We start from the raw sequence: 23,625 nt of genomic DNA, 5'->3' as shown, positions 1-23,625 counted from the left end.
TCAGCAGGTATGGACACAAAATCCATAATGTTGACCGATCATCACCCATATGAACCGTGGAGATGTTTGCGGTCGTACTTATTGAAAACTGTGTTAATCTCAATGTGGAATCAAATAGAATTGAATAACAATTCGGTGCACGCTACTGAAAAAAAAGTGTGATTTCATTGTTTTTCCATCTAAACCGTACAACTTTTTCAGTCTCTAAAGTGACTTTTCTTAATTGCTGATGTAATCTAGGCCATGTGGGTGGAGAAAACTAATATTAATCATTGAAATCTCAACCTGTCATGCTTTTTTGATGGATAGGAGAGTTACTGCTTGTTTTTTTTTATCCAGTTTTCACCCTTTTAACATTCAGTTTGTCTTTAACTAGTCAGTCCAGTAACATCATTCCTATTTTTGTCTCTCATATCCCTTCCTGTCGTCTCACCCTCCCCTTCCTCTTTCTCTTTTTTAGTTCAGTCTGAATGAAGGATGGTATCAGCTGCAGAGAGAGTGTGTATTTGGTTTGTGTGTGTCTTGGGTTCAGGGTGAAAAGAGGAGCAGGGTTCAGTCGAGCGTAATTATGGAATGCTTCAATTTGCTTCGCTGTTTGTATGCGACCTCTCTCTCCCTTTCCTCACAGGCCCGTGAGGTGTCTGTCGTCCCAGCCATCTATCTTGTTCTCTCTCTCTCTCTTAGGGCTCTGTGTTGTGCTGAAATTTTAATCCGGTTCTTTTTCTTTTCCAGCCCAGACTCTCCTCTCATCCCTCCTCAGGACCTCCTCATTAATGTCCTGCCAGCTAGAGTAACTACAGCTGGCTCAGACACGGGCATCGGCCCATGCATGCCTGCACAAACACACACCAGTGCTGAGACACAACAGTTACTGTCTTTTTAAATGCTGAGGTGTATTTTAAACATGATTATTGCATTTATATTTAACTCAACTCATTTGTATTTAACTTAATGTTTTCATATATTTAAATAACTGCCTTTAAAATGTAGTGTAGTCATCATTTTTTTTCACGTCATGTATTTATATTTAACTCAGCGTTTTTAACTCGTGTTCGTATTTAACTCAACTTATTCATACATAACACATTGGTTTTATTTTTAACTTAATGATTCCATATTTAACTTTTTTAACTTAATATTTCACATTTAACATTTTCAAAAGTAACTTAGTGTTGTGCTGTTAGTGACTTAAATAAAAAAAAACTAAAAAACCTATTTATATTTATCTCAGTATTTAAATCAGCTTATTTGTATTTAATTTAACATTTCCATTTTTACATTCCATTTTCATATTTAATTTAACAATTCAAAATTTTTTTATAATTTTAACTTCATGTATTTGTGCTTAATGTTTTGTATTTGACATACTACATATTCGGCTCTGCCTCAACATATAGATATTTAACATTCACTTAAATTTTCCTATGTAGCAATTTATCATATACAAACTTAATACTTTAACACTTAACCCTATGTTTTTTTTTGTTGTAAACAAAGTGGAAAAATACATTGAGTTTATTATCTCGGGCAGTTTTAGCAATCTCGGGGCTCAGGGTTGAGTTTGTCATGCTGTGTGGCCTGTTGTGCTTGTTCCCAGCGTGGTTAAACTCTCTCTGGTTTCTCCCTGACTGAATTGGAAAGGAACAACATGCAATTAAAGTTGTTTCTCCTGTGCTGAAAGTGGCAGGTTGGGTTTTGCAGTGTGTCCTTTATGAGACAAATGGGCAGTAGATGGGGAGCTTACAGAAATAGCAGCTGTGTGTGAGGCTTGTGGAACTGTGTGCGTGTGTGCAGATGTTGGATCGCGAGCGTGCGTCTAGGTGGGGATGTGTGCATGTGTTAAAAAGAGAGAGAAATGAAGAGAGACAGAGTGAATTTCTGTTTGTGGTTTCTGTGGGCTCTGTGTATATGTGTGTGTGTGTGTGAGATGTAAACCATGGAGAAGTGCACTGGGCCAGTGAGCTGGTGCAGTCAGGGTTCTGGCATGCGAGAGCTGTGCACACAAATTTCTTCAGCTCCCGGTGACATGACAGTCCCCACGGGCTCGCGCCGACTGCGTGTTTGCTGTGAACATACCTTCAGATCCTTTTGTCTGTGCGTCCTGTGATGTTACATGCACTGACTTGTATAAACAACGCAGTTTGATTCCCCTCAAATCCAGGCAGAAGAGCAACGTCAGGCCTGTTCGCACCTCTCAGCCTTTTTTCGTCTCTGCATCCAGCGTGTTTTGCTTGACAGGGTCTCTGCTGCGCTGTTGGTTGTGTGACATTTCGGAGGGTGGATTTTTGCTCTGTCTGATCCATTTGTCTGTACTCCCATCAGTCTGGCAGGTTTTGAATTACTGGGGGGAACACAAAGGACCTCATCCCACCCACCTGATTTATCTGCACAAATCTATGCTCGCCGGCTGAGTGCAAAGAAAACATTTCATCTGTGTCAAGCAAGACATTTCGCCGTCCCAGAAGCTCTTACATTGTTCGCTGATATTTCCACAGTATTGTGCAGATGTAATATGTGGGTATACAGCTTTTTCAAATAGAGCTCGGTACACTATAGTGCACTAAACTAGCATTAATAGCTAAACTAATATCTCTATCACTATTGCTTATAATAATGGTTATGGGATTCTAAACCACAAACCTTAAGTGTTAAACTTTGTTGTGAAATTCGACCTGTATTATTTGTGGTATAAACAAAAATGGTACCTCACATTGTGTGGTTTGTTGTGGAAAGATATACTGTTTACAATTTTCATCTGGCCGTCGATAAAACTGGTGCAAATAAAAAATCCCATAACCGGAAATCCCTGACCAATATTTGTGGATCAAAATATTATAGAGATTCGGTGTTTTTTTTTGTTTTTTTTTCAGGGGCCAGTAAATAACCACCTTTAACAACCATATTCTGACACCTTGCAAGTTTTTCACAAGAAAACACCTCATATTTTCTTCATATTTAATTTAACGGTTCAGTGTTTTCATATATTTTATTTGTGCTTCATTTTTTTGTATTTGACTTCATATTTTGACTATTTGATGTTTAGATTCACCTCAGCGTTTTTTTATTTAACTTAATATTTTCATATTTATCAGCATATTATATGCATAGTTAACATTTTGACAATTAACTTATGGTTAAGCATTTTTCTAAACCTTAAATAGTAAACATTGGTATGTAGTTTGACCTGTAATATTCGTGCTATGATATCTCTAATTGTACAATCTTTTGGGCGTTTAAATGGGTGAAAAATCCCATAGAGGAAGGTATATTATTGATATTTTTGATATTGGGCTAGTAAGTAACCATTTGGAATGCCCTAGCAACACCCTTAGCCCCTAGCGACCACATACGCCTCATATTTCCTTCAGAAAATGTAAAAATCTATTATTGGTAATGAAATTACTGATAAATCAACATCTTTAGTATTTAATTTACTCCGGAATGAAACTCTTGAAACTTCCATAGGAGATGATTATACACCTGTGTGATTGCTGTCAAGAAAAATTTGGGTCGATGATGTTTTGTTTTGAGAGTTAGTGAGGAATGACACTTGAGGATGAGCTTTTTTATTTCCTGGAGGACAGACACTCAACAAGAGGAGAAAAAAAATCAAACCCCGAGGGTTTTCTTACCACCACAGCCTTCAAAAGGTTAAGAGAGGATGGAAAGACAAAAAAAAAAAAAAAACCCCAGCAGGATAAAGTCCACACTGGCTCCATAAGATAGGGGCCAACTGGAGAAAGAGAGCAAAATGGAAATCTAATGGGCTAAATCTGTGAAATGTCGTACCAGCCCAGGGGGATTTGAGCCGCAGCAGAAACAAAGACACTGGGGAGAGAGCGAGCGAGAGTGAGTTCGAGCTAGATGGGAGAGAGAGAATTGCCTGAAAGAGTTGAATTACAGCCAGAGGATGCATGTAACCTGGACCTCTCTCTCACTAGCTTCGCCCGAGCGCCGAGTTAACCTCCCCTTTCTGACAGCAGTGCTGGATGAAAAAGGTCAAAATCAAAGCAGCTGGTTCTCATAATTTATCAGGCCAGAGACGACCAAGCACAATAATCAAATGTAGTAAGTGTTTAATACGCTCTATTCATCAGCGGTAGCTCGTAGAATAACAAAAGAAGTCGTGTTTATATGTTCCTGGATTACATTCACACTGTTATTTCTTTGGACTTTCCCACATTGTAGCGTGTTCGTATGTAAATGATGAAATAATCCGAATAAATGATCTTGCAGATAACCTCTGGCCCCCGGTTCAGGTTGATGAAGAACATGCCGGATTTGAAGGTTGAGCTCCGTTGGGAGTTACACATGTCTCACACAGTTCTCGTCCTTATCTTTTCATCTTTAAAGGGGACATATCATGGAAAAGATTTTTAAAAAATCTTTTTTTTTTTTTGGCCTTTTGAAATAAAGTTTCAATGTAGAACATTGATGTACTCTAACATGCAAAGCTCCCACTTCAGTCCACTTGAAACATCTATAAAAATGTTACAAAAATTGCAGATTTATGAACTACACCAGTACACAGAAGTCAGCCAATCACAGCTGAGCTCAATTGCATGTAGAGTTCTTGAAGATACAGTAGCAAAAACAGGCTGTTTAAATATAAGGGTCAAAGAGAGGGCGTAACACTAAATTCTGATTGTTTTTGGTGCAAGAAACCGTGACTAACGTACGTGGATTCAAGGAAAGAAATAAAACACTATGAAAGTGTCGAATATTGCCCCTTTAAGGTCGTCATTTAATGTGTTTTTACAGTGGGGCCCATAAAGGAGGGAGTGAACATGAGCTGACGAGAGCAGAAAAGAGAGGAGATTAGGTTATGCAGGTTCACAATCGTGTGTGTGTGTGTGTGTGTGTGTGTGTGTGTGTGTGTGTGTGATAGAGAAAGAATGAGTGCCTCTTTACACTGTATTTAAGAGGGATTGTATTTTTTGTATTCTGTGCCATGACGATATCATGACACTGTTAATGCATAAAATAAACCTCTGATCTGCAGTCTTTAGGTTTAAAGGAGTATTATATTCCATAATTCCCAAATCTGTGCTGATCTTACGTTATTTAATGATTTATATTTAACTGTTTGGGTTTGGTAAATCTCAGAGGGAAAGAAACTAGCTAAATATATATTAAATAATAAATATCTACATTATTGAACGTTCATTTTAAAGTTGTGCCAGTTCTTTTTGTGAACAATCAATGTATGCACATAATTCCAAATTTTAAAAAATGCAGGCTATTTTAAGAGCTCTTTAGACATTGTTTTTAGCTCCATTCTGGTGTGTAATGCCCATTTTTCACAATCCAGTTAATTCCCAGTGGATAAAATCAAGTCCCGGCCTATGCTTTTTTCTTGTTGAATATCCTGTTTCACTTTGAAATGTCACGTTACAGAAGTAAAATGGGTTGTAAATGGGGTTTTACATTGACGTTAGAGAGCCATCATGTAATTGGAGTGAATAATTATGTTTCAATAATAATTTGAAACCGTATTTTCACAGCGCTCTTCACTTTTTTTTTATAGCCACAACGAAACCAACGCAGCATCATCCATGAGATGCCAGAGTCACGCGCTTAAAAGTGCGCACAAAGCTGAGATAAGCTCATCTGAATCATTAAACCAAATCGCCTCTAATTATTAAGCTTGGCTGTTGAATTAATTTCAGCTGTGCTTGACTCCTCTCAGTTTGCAGTCACATGGTCAGAAATGTCAATGGGAGAACCGTTTGAGAGGAGAATACAGTGGGTGACAAATAATGCAAGTGCTTTTATCAGATTAAGGGCTCAGTATGTGGGCTAACAAGTTTCACTCGCTTAAATATTATGAGTTTGTTGAATTTTTGCCTGTTTCAGATTTGGCTACAAGCATCAGCTTTGCTGCTTCAATTGTGAACACACTGAGTTTGGTAAAGATAGTGGAGCAAAAATGACTACTATAGAGAGTAGTAGCCTTAGTACACATGCTACAACAGATTATCATGTGTGAATATTTTGAGTTAGGTCAAGATTGTGTTACAAAATCAAGCAAAAAAGATTTGTTGAATCTGTAGCCTAGCGGCTAGCATACATGCTACAACACATTATCATGTGTGAGTGATTTGAGTTTGGTAAAGATTGTGGAACATAAACAAAAATGGCTACAGTACGAAGTAGTAGCCTAGCAGTTAGCACACATGCTGCACATTATTGTATGTGTGAACGCTTTGAGTTTGGTTAAGATTGCGGTTCAAAATCAAACAAAAATGCTCTGAGTTTAAGATAGTAGTGCAAAACCTTTGTTGAAGCTATAGTCTAGTGGTTAGCACACAAGCTACATGAAGTATGTGTGAACACTTTGAGTTTGTTTAAAATAGTAGTACAAATTCAAACAAAGACATTTGTTGAAGATGTAGCCTAGTGGTTAGCACACACCATGCTAGCTAGTGTGTGAGAGTTTGGTTAAGATACAAAATCAAAACAAAAAGGTGAAGCCTAACAGTTAGTATACATGAGCCATTAATGCTTAGTAAATTTAAGGGGGTCTGAATACTTTCCGTACCCACTGTATATTTATTTATTTTCTCTTTAGAATTTATTTATTTATTTATGTATTCTCTCTTTATAATTTATTTATCTCTTTAGAATTTATTTATTTATTTATTTATCTCTTTAGAATTGATCTCTTCTTGACTTATTTCTTGCTAACATACTCAAAACTTCCATTTTTTCTGAATGTATCTGTTTGTAAATACTGTAAAATCAGTTTGCTTAAACTTAGCTTTATGTTTTTTGAAAATGTAGGGCAAGCAATAAACAAACACCCGAGTACAAAGTTTATAATCATTGTTTTCATTAGCATTATTATTCCAATCAACAGAAAAAAGAACATTTGGTAAGACTTTTTACGTAGATGTTTAGAATAAATTATCATAATTAAGCTCGTCATTACCATAAATGCATAAAGATGGTGGCGTTGGATTCGGTGCAGCTAAAGGTTGAACGCTTTAAGCAGCTTTTACAATACATTTAACTTTTGAAGTCAAAATCAAACAAAAATGCTCTGAGTTTAAGATAGTAGTGCAAAACCTTTGTTGAAGCTATAGTCTAGTGGTTAGCACACAAGCTACATGAAGTATGTGTGAACACTTTGAGTTTGTTTAAAATAGTAGTACAAATTCAAACAAAGACATTTGTTGAAGATGTAGCCTAGTGGTTAGCACACACCATGCTAGCTAGTGTGTGAGAGTTTGGTTAAGATACAAAATCAAAACAAAAAGGTGAAGCCTAACAGTTAGTATACATGAGCCATTAATGCTTAGTATGTAGTGGCAAAACATCTAATGAAAGAAAATAATAAAATAAAATTAATGGTTATCATGAGCCATTAATGCTAAGAATGTAGTGGCAAAACATCTAATGAAAGAAAATAATAAAATAAAATTAATGGTTATCATGAGCCATTAATGCTAAGAATGTAGTGGCAAAACATCTAATGAAAGAAAATAATAAAATAAAATTAATGGTTGTCAATTGAGAAAGATACTTTTTATGTAATTATGGCTAGCAGCAATGATTGGACCATGATAACCAGCCATATTTTAAAGGGATAGTCCACTCAAAAACAAAACTTCTGTCACCATTTACTCAAGCTGTTCTAAACCTGGATGAGTTTATTTCTTCTGTGGAACATAATTTGAAATATTTTGAAGAATGTTGCTAACCAAACAGTTGATGACTTCCATAGAATGGATGAAAATACTATGGAAGTCAGTGGGGACCATAAAATGTTTGTTAACCCACATTCTTCAAAATACCCTCTTTTTTGTTGCACAGAAGAAAGAAGTTCATGCATGTTTGGAACAGCTTGAGGGTGAGTAAATGAGGACAGAATTGTAATTTTTGAGTGAACTATCCCTTTTCCCTAATTCCTCAGCCTTGATTATGGATTTGGATCACAATGTTTTCCGAAACTTGTTTCCCAATCACTTTTAGCCCTTTGTCTTCATTCTCATTATAATAAAAGTTCATTTAACCCAAAAGGTTGGCGTGAGTGTTGGAAATGGGCCATCTTTTGTTGTTTTTCCTGACAGAATGTTTGAAAGCTGTATTTGAGTGACCAAACTACACTTATTTGAGTTGCATGTTTAATGGGGACATACAGTACTGTTAACCTTTATTGAAAGCAGTTGTGTTTACACACCTAAACCATGCCATTTGCTAGGCTGAGCTGCGCGCTAGCAGAATTGAGAATATTATTTCAGATTAGTGTGCATTAAAAGGAGTCTGAGGCCTATATTAGTGTAATCCTTCTGTTTTAACCTAGGCTTGTCCATGTGGCTGAGCTGTGAACCCACTGCTGGGCTACACAGCACACAGTCCATCGGATTACTGTGAAATCGAGAGGGGTTAATGGCCCTGCGTGCGTGTGGTAGTGTGTATGTGTGTGTGTGCCATTGTGCATATGGGTGAGTGTGCAAGTGTTCACATGCATGACGGGGTTATAGAAGTCCAACTGAAATGGCTGATCTCTACACAACAACACACGCATACCCAGATGCTTTCATGATGAATGCTCTCATGAACGCATCTAGCTGCTCGTAATTGCATATGCACACATGCAAGCGGCCCAGAAGTGAGGCAAGATGCTGATTACCCGTTTTATGTTGATGGGAGGTCTTCTGTTCCACCTGGTCTGTTCTTACGTGACCCATTTTATTGCATTGCATTATGTTGCATCATTGTGTTTTACTGCAACAAACCTGCGCTACCATTTCCCTCCTGTCTGCGTAAGTAATGTGCGCCTTTATTTTTCAGGGCCAATGAGATTGAAGCGGTGATGACAGATTTGGAAAGAGCCAATCAGGTAAAAGCCATATTCCTCATGGAAAAGTGACTCATATTTCTATTGTATGCAAATCTAAGACACAATAGCAGCTTGTTTAGGTCTTTTATTAATATCTCTGTTCTAATGGACTATACAGAAATTTCAGTGCTAGATTGCAAATTTCTTTTATTAGCACTCAACTTTATTGGAGTCACATATATCCAAGTTCCAGATATCCTAATTCCCTCCATCTGCTTTCCTTTTGGAAGAAATCCATCATTCCCTTGCACTTTTTCGAGCTCTGAGCCCCAACGGCTAAATGTAAATGGATATCAGATCTTTTATGTGATGCAATAAAAAGATTCTCTTGCCTTTTTATGGGTTTTGTGCATTTCGGGAGATTTATTTATTTATTTTTATCTTACATGTTTGGGAAAGCTGATCTGTAGGAATATCTTATTAAAGATGGTGGCGTTGGATTCGGTGCAGCTAAAGGTTGAACGCTTTAAGCAGCTTTTACAATACATTTAACTTTTGAAGTCTCATCGTGAATCTAGCCATTTGTCTTTAGGTCAGGCATCCATTCTAGGGCAACAAATGAATTAACACCACAATCTTTATTAAAAAAAGAACTCTGCAGGATTTGCATATTCTGTGAATCAACCAACCATACATACCTTGACACACTTTAGCTTGAATACTAGAGCACTCAGCCAAGTAGGACTCATGTGAGTTCAGTTAACATTTTTCAGCCCTGCTATAAAAAAAACAGGCCTGTGATCTTTTAGATACCAGTCTTTATAATTTACAAATGTCGGTCGATATAATGGTTACTGCATGTATCCTTGACTTAGGCAATTTTTAACCTATTTGTTCTGTTTGTGGCCCACAGAGGGCCGAGGCAGCAGAGAGGGAGGCCGTGAGCTTGAGGGAGCAGCTCACTTCAGCTCAACCATCCAATCAGATCCAAAATGCACCGGAAATGGTAAGAGTGAAACTCTACATGCAGGGCCTAAAATTAACACTCGCCAAGCGCCAAATGTGAGTAAAAATCTGCGTTGGCGAGTCCATGTAACAGTGTCAGTCGCCAGTTGTTGGCTACAACTTTTAAGAATTATAACAATGAAATGAAGTGAAAACAACAGCCAGTTTTTAAAGCGATTCACTGTTTCTGACATAAGCGAATAAAATAATCTTTTCCGAAGACAGTCATCGTGATTCTTTATTCTTCATAACTCGAGAATGCGGCGACACATACCTGGGGTTACGCCGCCTAAACGGTGCAGTGAAGTATTGTTTGAAATGCTGCGCGTTCGGCTGTATGCATACGCTGAGCCGCTTCAGACAGCTCACCAGTAGCGCTTCAACGCACGAAAGCACACACAATTATGTCAAAATGCGTGGTTTTGGCAAGTTACTTTATAGTAATAACTGCCTGTTTTTGCAAAAAGAGTTTCATGGCCGGTAAAAAAAAACATTTTTGGCCAGTAAATTTGATCATGTCACCGGCCATTGGCAGGTGTGGCAAAAAGTTAGTTTTAGGCCCTGTCTACATGCCTGTACTGTAAAGGGACAGAAAGACGGAGGATATTGGAGGGATGCATTCACAATGTTGTTGGAAATACCTGTAGAATTGTAATATAATATGACAAGCAACATATTAATATTATTATTAATAATATTGTAATATTAAGATAGTAAAAAGTGTAGCCATTTTATATTTGCAGGATAATTTATTATTTTATAATGAAATATTTATTCATTTAAATATTTGATTATTTTTAAATAAATTAAAAGTAATTACATTTTAATATTAATTTATTTATAATGAATAAATAATGAATGGATCAATCAATTATGAAAAATAACATTAATATTTTAACAGCATTAAATATATGAACAGTTAATTATAAATAATGTAATACTGTATTTATAATTATTTATGAAACAATTACAATGTACATTATAAGAGTTTATGAGTATACTGCTTTTAAAATACCCCCATTATGCTTTGCACAGTATATACACAGGGCAGGTTTATTTAAATATACATTTTATACAAAATAGTAATTTGCACCGCACTGCTCAAGAACACAGAAGTTTGCCTTGGCTAACAGGAAGTGTTACCATTTACATTGTCTGTACAGTGTTCTAAAATGTGTGTATTTGTGTGTACAGGATAAGTCTCTGGAGGCGCTATCTTGCAGCAGTCTGGAGGCAGAGCTGGGTGCGAAGGAGATGGAGGTAGAGCGTTTGGCTGAGGATGTTCAGAGACTTCAGGCCAGTCTGGCCCAGCTCAGCGAGACCTCCACCAATCAGATCAGCCAGCTCGAGCAGCAGCTGAGCTCCAAAGAGGCCCTATTAAAGGTCAGCCAGACCACTGACTAATGTCAAGTGTATTAATGAAAGACATAGGTAATATATTAAGTAGAGCATAATTTGAGCTCTGATCATGTGTTTAGACATTTAGTGGTATGCGATTATTAGTTAGTCCTGCATTGCATTGTACTCCATAGCTCCAAAGAGGCCCTATTAAAGGTCAGCCAGACCACTGACTAATATCAAGTGTATTAATGAAAGACATAGGTACTGTGGTAAAATCGCTGTGCCAAACAGACTTCTTCATTTATATATAAGCATTAATGAAGAAGTGCCGCTCTTTAGTTAGCTAAACAGCCGTAGCAAGTACAAGTGAAAGAGCCTGGTGGGTCATTATAGAGCAGCGGCCTGTCTAAAGTCGCATTAACACTGGACTCAGTCTGTTTGGACACGGGCTGTTTCAACTCGACATTTCATGTTGGATGAAGTGAGTGGTCCTGCTCGTGGCAGCAGTCAGATCTCTGCTCTGCGGCTGCAGGACAGGCCTGTAAATGTTGCAGCGGCTCACACGAGCCACGTGACCCATGTAGTGAATGTTTAAAGTTTGAATGACAGCTGGTTGGATGGCAGGAGACTGAGCTGAGATGAAGCCATCGCTGAGCCTCAATTGGAGAGACTGCTCTGATCTGGCTTGCCTGTAGCGGACTCAGCTTCTACTGCAGAATCTGAGCATGTGCAGTGCCGGGAGATTGATGAGTGCATATACGTTCTCATGCATATAGACACACGCTTACAGAATAGTGGTTGAGCGAAATGGGTTTTTTAATGGATGTTACCTAGAAAACAGAATGGCTGATATAAAGCCAAAGTATAAAACACAATTTAATGATAGCAAATATAACTATAAAAGTACACAAAATTGTTGAATTTGTACAATTAATTTCACAATATTTACTCACAGTGTGAAATATATGAGAACAGAAAATTATCGGAAAAATTGTTATACAGTACTGTCATCCAAACGGACTTGCAGTGCATTTCAGCTGTGTGTGTGTGTGTGTGTGTGTGTGTGTGTGCACGTATCTATGTATATATGTTTGTGTTTGGTAAGATTTTTTTGTGGGATGTTTTTGAAAGAAGTTTCTTTTGCTCACCGTGGCTTCATTTATTAGTTCAAAAAACCAATAAAACAGCAATATTGTGTATTGTGAAATATTGTTACAATTTATAAACTGCAACATTTTTTACATTTGAATATATTTTTAATATATATTTACAAACTTTGTTTTAATATATTTTAAAACAATTAATTCCTGTGATGAATAAAAATGTATTAATTAAAATTAAATTAATTATTAAATTCAAAATTAAATTAAAATCTTTTGTAAAATTATAAATATATATACTGTCACTTTTGATCAGTTTAATGCATCCTTGCTGAATAAAAAAAAAAATCCTTAAAAATCTTACTGACACCAAACTTTTGAACAGTAATGCATATTAACAAATATATTGTTATTTCAATTGAATATAATTTTATTTTCTTTTGTCCAAAATATTTTATCTGTAATTTTTTATTGATTTAATAAAATCTAATATTTTTTACTTTTTAAAGGGAAAGAAGTGTTAGATTGTTTGTGTTTGTTTATATCATATTTATTTTGAGCCCCTTAAAGGGATAGGTCACCCAAAAAATAAAAAATTAATCTGTCATTATTTACTCTTATGTGATTCCAAAACAGTATGCTGTTTTTATTTTATGGAAAATATTGGATAATATATTCTATGGACCCTCTGTGCAGCTCTACACAACTCTACATTGACAGAATTATCATTGGAATATTCCTTTAAAGTGTCTCTAAAGTGAATATTGTGAGATTTTCCGTATAATTTTCAGAGGACAAATTTGATTATAAATATGTATGTCTGCCTTTTCCCTTCCCAGCAACTTGAAGAAAAGCTTCAAGAGCAGTCAGACTATGAGGAGATCAAACGAGAACTCTGGTAAGTTTTGAAGCACTAATTCTGTCAGTGCAAATAATCCTGACGCTTCAGCCTTTTCCCTCACATTTATGTGAATATTTTAGCATTATTAACATTATTTTAACGCTGATGGGATTGTTGCATCAACCTTAACGTGACATTCAAGTGCGTAATACCATGAATTGGCTTTAAGGTGGGCCTAAATAAGCAAAGATTTTGTTTGGGGTGACCTGACCTGGTGTTGTTTATCCACATACATAATTTAAGACCCTCAGACCATCCTTAACCTTTATCCACCGCTGCGTTATGCATGTATCTTCCCTGGCCTCTTTCGCTCCAGGGCTCGAATTGTGAGTTTTCAGTACCTGGTGGTCTTGAACTTTACAGTCAGACGTACTGAATTTTAGGTGATGTAGTTCAACCAGCTGAGATATGAACCGCAAAGATCGCCAAGCTCCGTCTGCGCACGGACCTTTTATTCCCATATTTTACCAGAAGGAATTTTACTCTGCGGTAATCTCAGTTCTGTTTAATAAATTCAAAGAACCTTAGGTATGCAAGGAGTATTGGGTCTTATTTTTGAGAAAACTTTGTTTGTCGGAGTGGTTTCTGCTCGGGACTGAGGGATTGCTGCGTTTCATCTCCAGCCACAGCTGTAATGAGGAGGCTAACGCAGTTTGCATCGGCGATAACCTAATTGAGTGATGTGTGTGTTTTTGGCTCGGCCGCTTGTCTGTGCTGTCAATGTGTGTGTTGGGAGGCTTCAGGAGATGTCTGGCTGTCCGTTGCATAACTTGATTTTAGGCGTAATATTCCCAATTGGGACTTATAAAGCAAATAATCCATGAATAGAGGGTGTTGTTAAGATCTGTGCTGGTCTGATGATCGGCCTAAAAAGCCGCTTTGCTGAATGTATATTGATAGCTTGTTGTCTACTCGAGGCACATTCCACCGTAATATAATGAGTGTTTTCACCCAAAAGGCTTTTGAAAATGGCCCTGTTTAATCCATAGATAACAGTGCTGGGTAGAGTGCAGCTAGGCACGCAGGTTAATTTGGGTAACGTGATTGGAGGTGTCACAGGAATTTTCGAATTATGATACTGAACGCTGAGCCAACGCTTATTAAGCTGAGCGACGTTCAGCTCTTGACCTGAATCGGAAAGCGAAGGCTTCTGGATGAACGTTAGGCTTTGTGACACCATTATTTTAATACGTAAACACTTTCTATCACTCTTAACAGCAACCTGAAATCAATGGAGCACAACTCATCAGATCATCACTCTTCAGTACAGGTAAGACATCACGTGTTTAGAAAGAATGAAGTTGATTCTATTGATTTGTTCTTCTAGTGCATTGTAATAGTAAAAGGCAGCATACTTTATTGCTTTTGATGTTTTGTAAATTCTGAATATTATGTCATGAACTTGTCCTTGTTCATTTCTAAAACATTTATTATTTTTTCCTTTAATAAATACATGTGAAAGAGCTGATAGTGGAGTTTTTTTTTTTTTTTTGCAGTTTTATTTTCTTTATTTATTTTGTTCCTACCTTCCCTTAACTTTCCTTTGGTTTGTTTCTTTATATTCCTCCTTTCTTCATTCCTCATTTCCTTTTTTCCCCTTTCCATTTCCTTCTTTACTCACTTCCTTCCTTTCACTTCCTTTCTCAATTCTTTCCTTCCTAAACCTTTCCATTTGTTTCTCCTTTCCTTTGTTCCTTCCTCACTTTTAAAATTTTCTCTCCCCTCTTTATTTTCTTCCCTTTCCATAACTTGTTTCTTTCTTCCATTTCCTTTTGTATTTCCTCACTTCCTTTCCTTTCTCATTTCATCTGTTCCATTTCTCTTCCATTTCCTCTCAATTCTTTCCTTTCTAAACTTACTTTTTCTTCCTTTCTTTGACTTAATTTCACATCTGCCTTCTTTCATTTCTTTTCTCAATTCTTTCCTTCTAAATCTTTACATTTGTTTCTCCTCCTTCCTTTCTATGACTTTACTTTTGTTTTTCTTCCTTCATTTTCCTCCTTCCTGTTTTACTTCATTCCTCACTTCCTTTTCCCCCTCCTTTCTGTTCCCTTACTTCCCTTCCTTTCCTACCTTCCTGTGTATTTTTTTTTCTTACCCTTATCCCTCCTTCATTTTAGGACTCATCCAAGCCATTGGAGATGTTGCTGACGGGGAAAGTCCATAGCCAGCTGTCAGAGAGCGCTTTGAAACGACTGGCCAACAATGACTTCAGTGGTGAGTTTACATGGTATCCAGCCTCTTCCGAGGTACATTAACCAGCCAGTCACTGGGAAATTGCGAAGTTGCAGCTTACACACAAGAACTGGCATGATTTATTGATTCCTTTTTTTCAAACCTAACTTCACCTAAAACGCAGCTGGACATGCAACATGACCTAATAAACTTTCAGAACTTTATGGCTGTATGGTTTTATTTTGCCCCAAGAAAAAAACAAACAAATATATATCATAACAGATCATCCTGAGAGTGACGAGTTAGGTTTGGAGGCATTTTTGTTGTTAAGGTCAGTTCATCCTTTTCTAGAGGCAGCAGTATATTACACTTTGGCTTGTAGGAGATCAGGTCACCTGGGGCTTGCATAAATCCTGAACGGCTAGCAGAGACCAGTGTGATAATTAGGCCTTTTTTCCCTTTTCCTGCTCTTTCGACCACGCTCTGTGTGTGTACGGTTGGAAATGTCATTACAGAACACCTCTGGACACCCCTATGGAGATCATACATTTAATTTGCGTTTTAAATATGACTTTCTATCACAAATTTTGCATTTTAAAACCTGGAATTTGCTGCTGACGGCAATGTCTGAGAATCATGTGTGATCGTAGCATGTATCTGTCTCTGACAGCCAACAGAATTCTGTTGCGCTGAATATTGATTTTGCCACCATTGTATAAAGTGATGGTATTGTTATGGAAGCGCACACAGCAGAGGTGTTTTGTCATGGCTAAAAGGATAACCGTACTGACACCCACAAGAACAGTCCCCACAGCATGAGCAGGTAGCCCACGCACAGTTGCCTGGCCTGATATCTCTGGACATGCCTGCTAGTCTACAGACCTCAGAGGAGATCAGTGTTAAAACGTCAGCCTTTGACACACTCACATACACAACACAGATTTCCTTGAAGCGTACAAAGCAAGTCTTTGGCACTTTGTTTCTGCTTGTTTTTTTTGTTTTGTTTTTTGTTTTTAGAAAATAAAATTTAATGGACATTTTGAATTTATCTTAGTTTGATTTATTGGGAAAAAAAATGGGGAAATGTAGATATGGCTGTGCACTGAAAAAAATTTGATGTAGAAGCTTTTTTCACTCAGAAATTTCTAGTAAATTTCACAAACAATTACAGAGAAACAGCAAGTAACACATTCAATTAAACATGACATTTAAAAAAAAATAATTTTTTGTAAAAAAAATTTACTCTAATCTGTTTTATTTACAGCTTCAAACATTTTTTGTAGTGTGGTTTGAATCTGATCTGCTACAGGTTCCAATCCCATTTCTGCTCTAAATGAATTCCTGTCCCATTTCCATCAATAAAAAGTGACAAAGAACTACAATCATAAAAAAATGATTTTATGTACTGTGACCGTGTACAGGATATCATTGGAGTTATATTCAGCAGCTCTCTGAACACTTGATTGTAATTGATCAAATGATATTCTGCGGTCATATATTTGTGTATAATAATTGCTTTGTATAAATATTGTCTTTTGTTCCAGGTAACCAATGCTAGTTTGAATGTCTCCAGTATCACTCTGTTCTCTTTCTTCTCGCATAATTAAATCATTTCAACATTACATCTATTTATTAAGTAGCCATGTAATAAGTGGCATAATATACAGTAAGTCGGCCAGTATCCCAAAATAAACACCTTCAGGATAATACAAAATCACCTTGCCAGGATTTTACTGTACATTTATCTCCTAAACATTTTTAGCAGTGGTCTAAATCAGTACCCATGATTTTTCTCATCACATTTTTGTTTTTTGTTGTTCTACAGGATCAGTGGGGCGGAAAAGTAAAGAAACCACAGTGGAAAACCCTCAGCGTCTTCCTGCCACTCCAGTCCCTACCACACTCCAGGGGTCCCCTCCTTCCCCCTCCCCCCAGCTTTTGATGAGGACGGGCACCGCTACCTCCGAATCTGCTGCCAGTGCCAACGGTACCCACCCTTTCTCCCCCACGGGCATCGGGCCAGACTTCTTTACCCCCGGCATGGCCAGCGTGGGCGCCACGTTCCCCCCGTTGGCTGGCAAAATGGCACTCAACTCTCTTCTTCAGAGGCAGCTCATGCAAACCATCTACACCAAAGCCCTCCACGACCCTTCTCCAAGTTCTGTGCTCTTCGGGCCGCCCCATTATGCTACAACCAACTCTCTCTCCAGCCCCCTACCCCCTCAGTCAGCGGGCAGCCCGGAGGTTAACGGCCTGGCGCCTTCTCCCAGCCAGTCGGAGGGTGCGGGCAGCACATCGGAAGGGGAGGAAATGGACACAGCTGAGATTGCTCGACAGGTCAAGGAGCAGCTGATCAAACACAATATCGGCCAGCGCGTGTTCGGCCATTATGTGTTGGGTCTGTCCCAAGGCTCGGTCAGTGAGATTCTGGCCCGGCCTAAACCCTGGAGCAAGTTAACTATCCGTGGCAAAGAGCCCTTTCACAAGATGAAGCACTTCCTGTCTGATGAGCAGAACATCCTGGCGCTTAGGAGCATCCAGGGCAGGCAGAGAGGTCAGTTACAGAGCTTGAGGAAGCAATTTAACTTTATCGCAGATGATCTCCCAACGTTTATTTTCAAACATTATGCATGGGATTAAATAGTGCTCAGTTAACAGCATGGCAATTCCTGTCACATGTAAGCAACTTAAACATAGGCACACTGATGTTAGCAGTCTCACATTTAGAGCACGCATTTCTTTAAAGAGTCAAATCAGATACTTTAAATAGTCAAATATGTGCAATAACAAGAGAGGGCAGTGCTTTGCGATTGCTGTGTTTTTTGCCTCAGAGTAAAAAAATCAAACAGGTAATTGTGAACTAAATTTTTAAATAAAAACCTGTGGGAAATAAAGTTGCATTTGTGAGATATAAAGTTACAATAGTTAAGATATGAAGTTGTGATTTTGAGGTGTGAAGTCACAGATGTGAGGTATAAAGTCTCATTTGTGAGATATAAAGTCATTAGATATAAAGTTGCAATTGTGAGATATGAATTCAGTTATGAAGTCGTATTTGTGAGGTATGAAGTTAGAATTGTGAGGTATACATTTACATTTGTGAGAGGTAAAGTCATGTTCATGAGATAGGAAGTTGCAATTGTGAGAGATGAAGTAACGTTTTTGAGGTGTAAAGTCATATTTGTGAGGTATAAAGTCACCATTTTTGTCACATTTGTGGGTTGAAAATCTTGCATATGTGAGGTATGAATAGGGTTGGGAATCGAAAATCGATTCCGATTCCAGAATCGGATACTTGTTGTCAAATTAAAATTTCGATTCCGCCTATCAATTTCTATGCTCGCTAATCTAAACGCTCCAAAGTTTGGCTACATTTGCGATCAGCTGATTCATCCAGTAATGAAACAAGTACATCTTGAGTGAGTCATTGAATCATTAATTCATAAATTACATGTGATTTTGTTTAGTTGTCTAATGTTTTTTCTTCAGAATCATGAGAGAACCACAACTTCCACTGGGGGTTAGAAAAAAAAAACTTGATTTATCCAGAATCATGCAGTTCTATTCTGCACACAAACAGCTCTTAAAGAGTTTAGTTTTTATGTAGCCTGTTGATTTTTGTTCATCGTATTCAGCTCCAATAAATGGATTGCAAAAAAGAGACACAGGATAAATGTTTGATATCATTATTTAATCACATTGGAATCGAAACTGGGAATTGAAAAGAATCGGAATCGATAAGCAGAATCGGAATCGGAATCGGAACTGATAAAATTCAAACGATACCCAACCCTAGGTATGAAGTCACATTTGTGAGGTAAAAGTCGCATTTCTAAGGTCTGAAGTCTTATTTGTTAGGTATAAAGTCGCAATAATGTGAAATTAAGTCAAGAAAAAGTAAAGAAAGGTATAAAATCATTTTGTGAGGTAGTTGCAATTGAGATATGAAGTCATGTTTGTGAGGTAAAAACTGGTAAGTAAAAGTCTTAAAGGGGTCATATGATGTTGCTAAAAATAAAATTATTTTGTTTTCGCTTTCACAACGAAACACAGCGTCACACACGGTGGCCTAGAGTGAGCGGCGGCAGCCTAGAGTGAGCAGAGGCCGGAGGCTAGAGTGAGGAACGGCCGGCGGGCTGAGTGAGCGGAGGTGGGCTTGAGAACGGCGCGGCCGGCGGATTAAAACTGTTCTTATGAATATTCATAAGATGATATAACATATTATAAGGGCTTTTATAATGCATTATGCATTCATTATAATGACTTAAGAATACCCTTATAATGTATTATAAATATGGGCTACATAGAAAGTGTTACCGAATATCTCTTTGGATTTGAGACTTTAGTCTTTGCAACATTACAGATCTTCTTTATGCACCAAGAGCTTGTAACACTTCAAAGAGAAAGGAAAAATTGAAATCGCATCATATGACCCCTTTAATTATGAGAAAGGAATTATGAAGTATATTTTCGCATTTGTGAGGTATAGTCATATTTGTGAGATATAAAGTTGCGATTTTGAGATGAAGTTGCATTTGTGAGGTAAAAAGGTTAAAAAGGTAAAAGCGTTTCTGAGGTATAGAGTTTCAATTATGAGAAAAGTAGTCGCATTTCTGAGGTAAAAACAAAAGTCACGTTTGTGAGGTATGAAGTCGCAGTTACCTTTTTTTTTCTTTCTTTTTTTTCTTTACTGTAGACAAAAACAGGCTTCCATGGTTCCCTTCCAATAAGTTTTAGGCTAAAGTAACCCTTTCATCCACTATGAAATGGTGCACATAACCTTTAAGATTGGGATTCCTTAGATAACTACATAAAGCCCATAGAGACTAGATACTAGATTCTGACTGAAACACTCAGTACTCAGTTGGCACAGGCGGCGTGTTGATTAGAGCTAAACTTCAGCAGTCTACCCTTTCTTTAATTTCGGTCTCAGCCTACGGGTGAAGAGGAAGTTCAGAGAGGTTTGCGAGCATTATGTTTTGCCTCAAGTCTGTGCTTCACAGCTAGAGCGAACAAATCAAGGCAGATGATCTCCCAACGCACGTTTATTTTCAAACATTATGCATGGGATTAAATAGTGCTCAGTTAACAGCATGGTAATTCCTCTCACATGTAAGCAACTTAAACATGGGCACACTGATGTTAGCAGTCTCACATTTGGAGCACGTATTTCTTTAAAGAGCAGTCAAATCAGATACTTTAAATAGTCAAATATTTGCAATAACAAGAGAGGGCAGTGCTTTGCGATTGCTGTGATCCAGCTGTACTCCTTATGGAAGCTTATTTTTTTGCCTCAGGGTAAAAATAATTAAATAAAATGTGAACAAACATTTTTTTTTAAACTTAAAAAACTTAAGAAACTTAAAAAACTAAAGTTGCATTTGTGAGATATGACGTCTTGATTTTGAGGTATGAATTCACAATTTTGAGGTATAAAGTCGCATTTGTGAGTTGTGAAGTCATGAGATATAAAGTCATAATCGTGAGGTATACAGTTGCATTTGTGTGGTATAAAGTCATGTTTATGAGATAGGAAGTTGCAATTGTGAGATATGAAGTCACGTTTCTGAGGTATGAAGTTGTACTGTATTTGTGAGGTATAAAGTTGCAAATTTTGGTCAAAAAAAAAGTCACATTTGTCAGGTAAAATCTTGCATTTGTTAGTTATGAAGTCACATTTGTGAGGTGTGTAATCTTATTTGTGAGGTATAAAGTCACAATAATGTAAAATGAAGTCAAATTAGTGAGGTATAAAATCATTTTTGTGTGGTAGTTGCATTTATGAGATAGGAAGTCACGTTTGTGAGGTAAAAACTGGCAAGTAGAAGTCTTAATTATGAGAAATAATTTCACATTTGTGAGATATAAAGTTGCATTTGTGAGTTAGAAGGGTCGCATTTGTGAGGTAAAAAAAGTTGAAATTACATGGTATACATTTGCATTTTTTAGGTAAAAAAAGTTGAAATTACATGGTATACATTTGCATTTGTGAGGTATAGAGTTTCAGTTATGAGAAAAGTAGTCGCATTTCTGAGGTAAAAACAAAAGTCACGTTTGTGAGGTATGAAGTCGCAGTTACCTTTTTTTTTCTTTCTTTTTTTTCTTTACTGTAGACAAAAACAGGCTTCCATGGTTCCCTTCCAATAAGTTTTAGGCTAAAGTAACCCTTTCATCCACTATGAAATGGTGCACATAACCTTTAAGATTGGGATTCCTTAGATAACTACATAAAGCCCATAGAGACTAGATACTAGATTCTGACTGAAACACTCAGTACTCAGTTGGCACAGGCGGCGTGTTGATTAGAGCTAAACTTCAGCAGTCTACCCTTTCTTTAATTTCGGTCTCAGCCTACGGGTGAAGAGGAAGTTCAGAGAGGTTTGCGAGCATTATGTTTTGCCTCAAGTCTGTGCTTCACAGCTAGAGCGAACAAATCAAGGCCGAGCCCAGCGTGAGCGAGAGTACTTGCATATGAGGGCAGTTGGCTGTGAATCCTTGAAGCCGTGTTGAGCCGAGTCTAAGTTTGTTCAGTCTAGCTGTGAGGCAGTAGTTTTGAAACCGAGACGGAGCTGAAAAAGGCTGACTGTGCTGCCCTTGTGTCTGCACACCGGTTTGGAACGTCTTCAAGGGAGTCTGGTCTGGCTGTCTGCCTCCATAATGTCGGCTTGTGGTCTCCCATGGGAGTACGAACTTTGTAAAAACCTTAAAACCCATTCATTCACATCAAAGACTTGGGCTAAAGGAGCACATTAACGTTGAAATAATCACTCGAGTGAATTCTGCACAGTGCAGGTGGCTTTCTTTGAGGTCAGACTTGGTCGATATGTGTTCAAGCTTAACAAACTACCATTCAAAGGATATTTACATGCATCTGTCCATGTAAAGGTATTACTTTGGATTAGTATTACTAAGTGCTCTCAAAACTGACTGTGAAGACATTCTGACAACCATTTAAGACCAGGGCTCAACAATAAGGATTCTTTGTAACATATTATATTCTTCAGAAAAGGAATATATATTGCTTTTCACAGGAATACATTTATATAATTAATTTAATGTTAAAATAATTGCTTACATAAAAATGTAAAAACTGAATTTTTATCTGCTTTTCAGAAGAATGTTTATATTTTTAAGTTAATGTTAAATTAAGAAATTACCATGAAAATTCAAAAATATATATATTTTTGCTTTTCAGAAAAAGATAAAAATAATAAATTGACATTTTTAAATGTTACATTCATTTTTTATTATATTATAAATTACATTATTATTGTTTGTGACAGTAATGTATTTTTTTCTTGTTGATTGTAAATGTATGAGTTTCCCCAATGGGGAATTAATATAAAGCTACTATATACTACTATATATTTTAATTTAAATTAAAAAATCTATAAAATACATTTTTCTAAAAAGCAGAAAAATGTGTAAGTTATATAATATTAAACAAAATATATGTATATTTTGGTAAAGATTTCTGAAGTTTTCTAGGTTTTTTATTTTCAGTAATAGCTGGAAATTGTAAAACTACAATGTAACTCTGAAAGCTATGGATTTATTTACTTTTTGTTGGAAAATGATTGCATATGGTGCGAAACTTAACTGATTTTGTTTTGATGAAGGCTATTCATCTCTTCCAAATATGGCAAACCTTAATCTGTGTTATCTAAATCAGCAGAAATCAGATTCCAAATGCAAGGTATTTGCTCGTCAGCAAATGTAAAATATACCAATGCTGCAGCACTAGGCCTGTAGGTCAGGTGACATTTCTGTCAAAAGACCTAAAAAAAAATCTGTCATTCTTATTGTTGAGCCTTGGAGATGATTGGACAATTGACAGCAGAAGTTTAGGGCTTGGTCTTACTTTATTTCTATCTTCCGCCACTTGTTTTCCAACAGAGAACCCAGGCCAGAACCTGAACAGAGTGTTTCAGGATGTTCCGAAGCGAAGAACCGGCTCGGAAGGCTCCACGCGGCCAGGTCTGTCTCACGCCTTCCCTCTCGTGTTACGGGTTTCTGCAGTGTTAGAACCGCTGTGTCTTGTATGTTTTTGTTGTGCTGGTCTGTTTCTTCTCAATCTCTGGCCTGGAATCTGTTGCAAAACAAGCGAGTGAGACAGACAGGGCTGGAAGAGGTGTGACTGGAATTTAAAAAGATCTCGTTCGGACTGTCGGAAGACAGCTGTTTACAATAAATGCTACACCTTTCACTGCATAGATTAGTTTCAAACCGTGGAAAAAAAAGCTGTGTGAGTGTTATCAAGCCTAAACCTATGTAACTTTCCATCACGGAGGTCCTTGAGAAGTCTGTCCTGTTATTTC

General features: G+C 37.3%; 1 protein-coding gene across 3 annotated transcripts in view; it reads left to right on the top strand.

Annotated features, from left to right (window-relative positions):
• LOC107691661 (homeobox protein cut-like 1) overlaps positions 1–23,625 on the top strand; it is a 150,208-nt gene that overhangs the window by 102,959 nt on the left and 23,624 nt on the right. For 2 of the 3 annotated variants that reach the window (XM_016490403.1, XM_016490401.1), the window contains exons 9-16: positions 8,797–8,845; positions 9,699–9,791; positions 10,985–11,173; positions 13,071–13,129; positions 14,351–14,402; positions 15,253–15,349; positions 17,133–17,861; positions 23,204–23,284. In XM_016490403.1, coding sequence (XP_016345889.1) covers positions 8,797–8,845; positions 9,699–9,791; positions 10,985–11,173; positions 13,071–13,129; positions 14,351–14,402; positions 15,253–15,349; positions 17,133–17,861; positions 23,204–23,284 — 1,349 coding nt within the window. The remainder of the gene's footprint in view (positions 1–8,796; positions 8,846–9,698; positions 9,792–10,984; positions 11,174–13,070; positions 13,130–14,350; positions 14,403–15,252; positions 15,350–17,132; positions 17,862–23,203; positions 23,285–23,625) is intronic. The other variant, XM_016490402.1, reaches the window with a different exon arrangement.

Source organism: Sinocyclocheilus anshuiensis, unplaced genomic scaffold, assembly GCF_001515605.1.
Source record: "Sinocyclocheilus anshuiensis isolate Anshui unplaced genomic scaffold, SAMN03320099.WGS_v1.1 scaffold186, whole genome shotgun sequence".
NCBI lineage: Eukaryota > Metazoa > Chordata > Actinopteri > Cypriniformes > Cyprinidae > Sinocyclocheilus > Sinocyclocheilus anshuiensis.
Note: the sequence above shows the minus strand (reverse complement) of the source record. Positions and strands in the feature narration are given on the sequence as shown.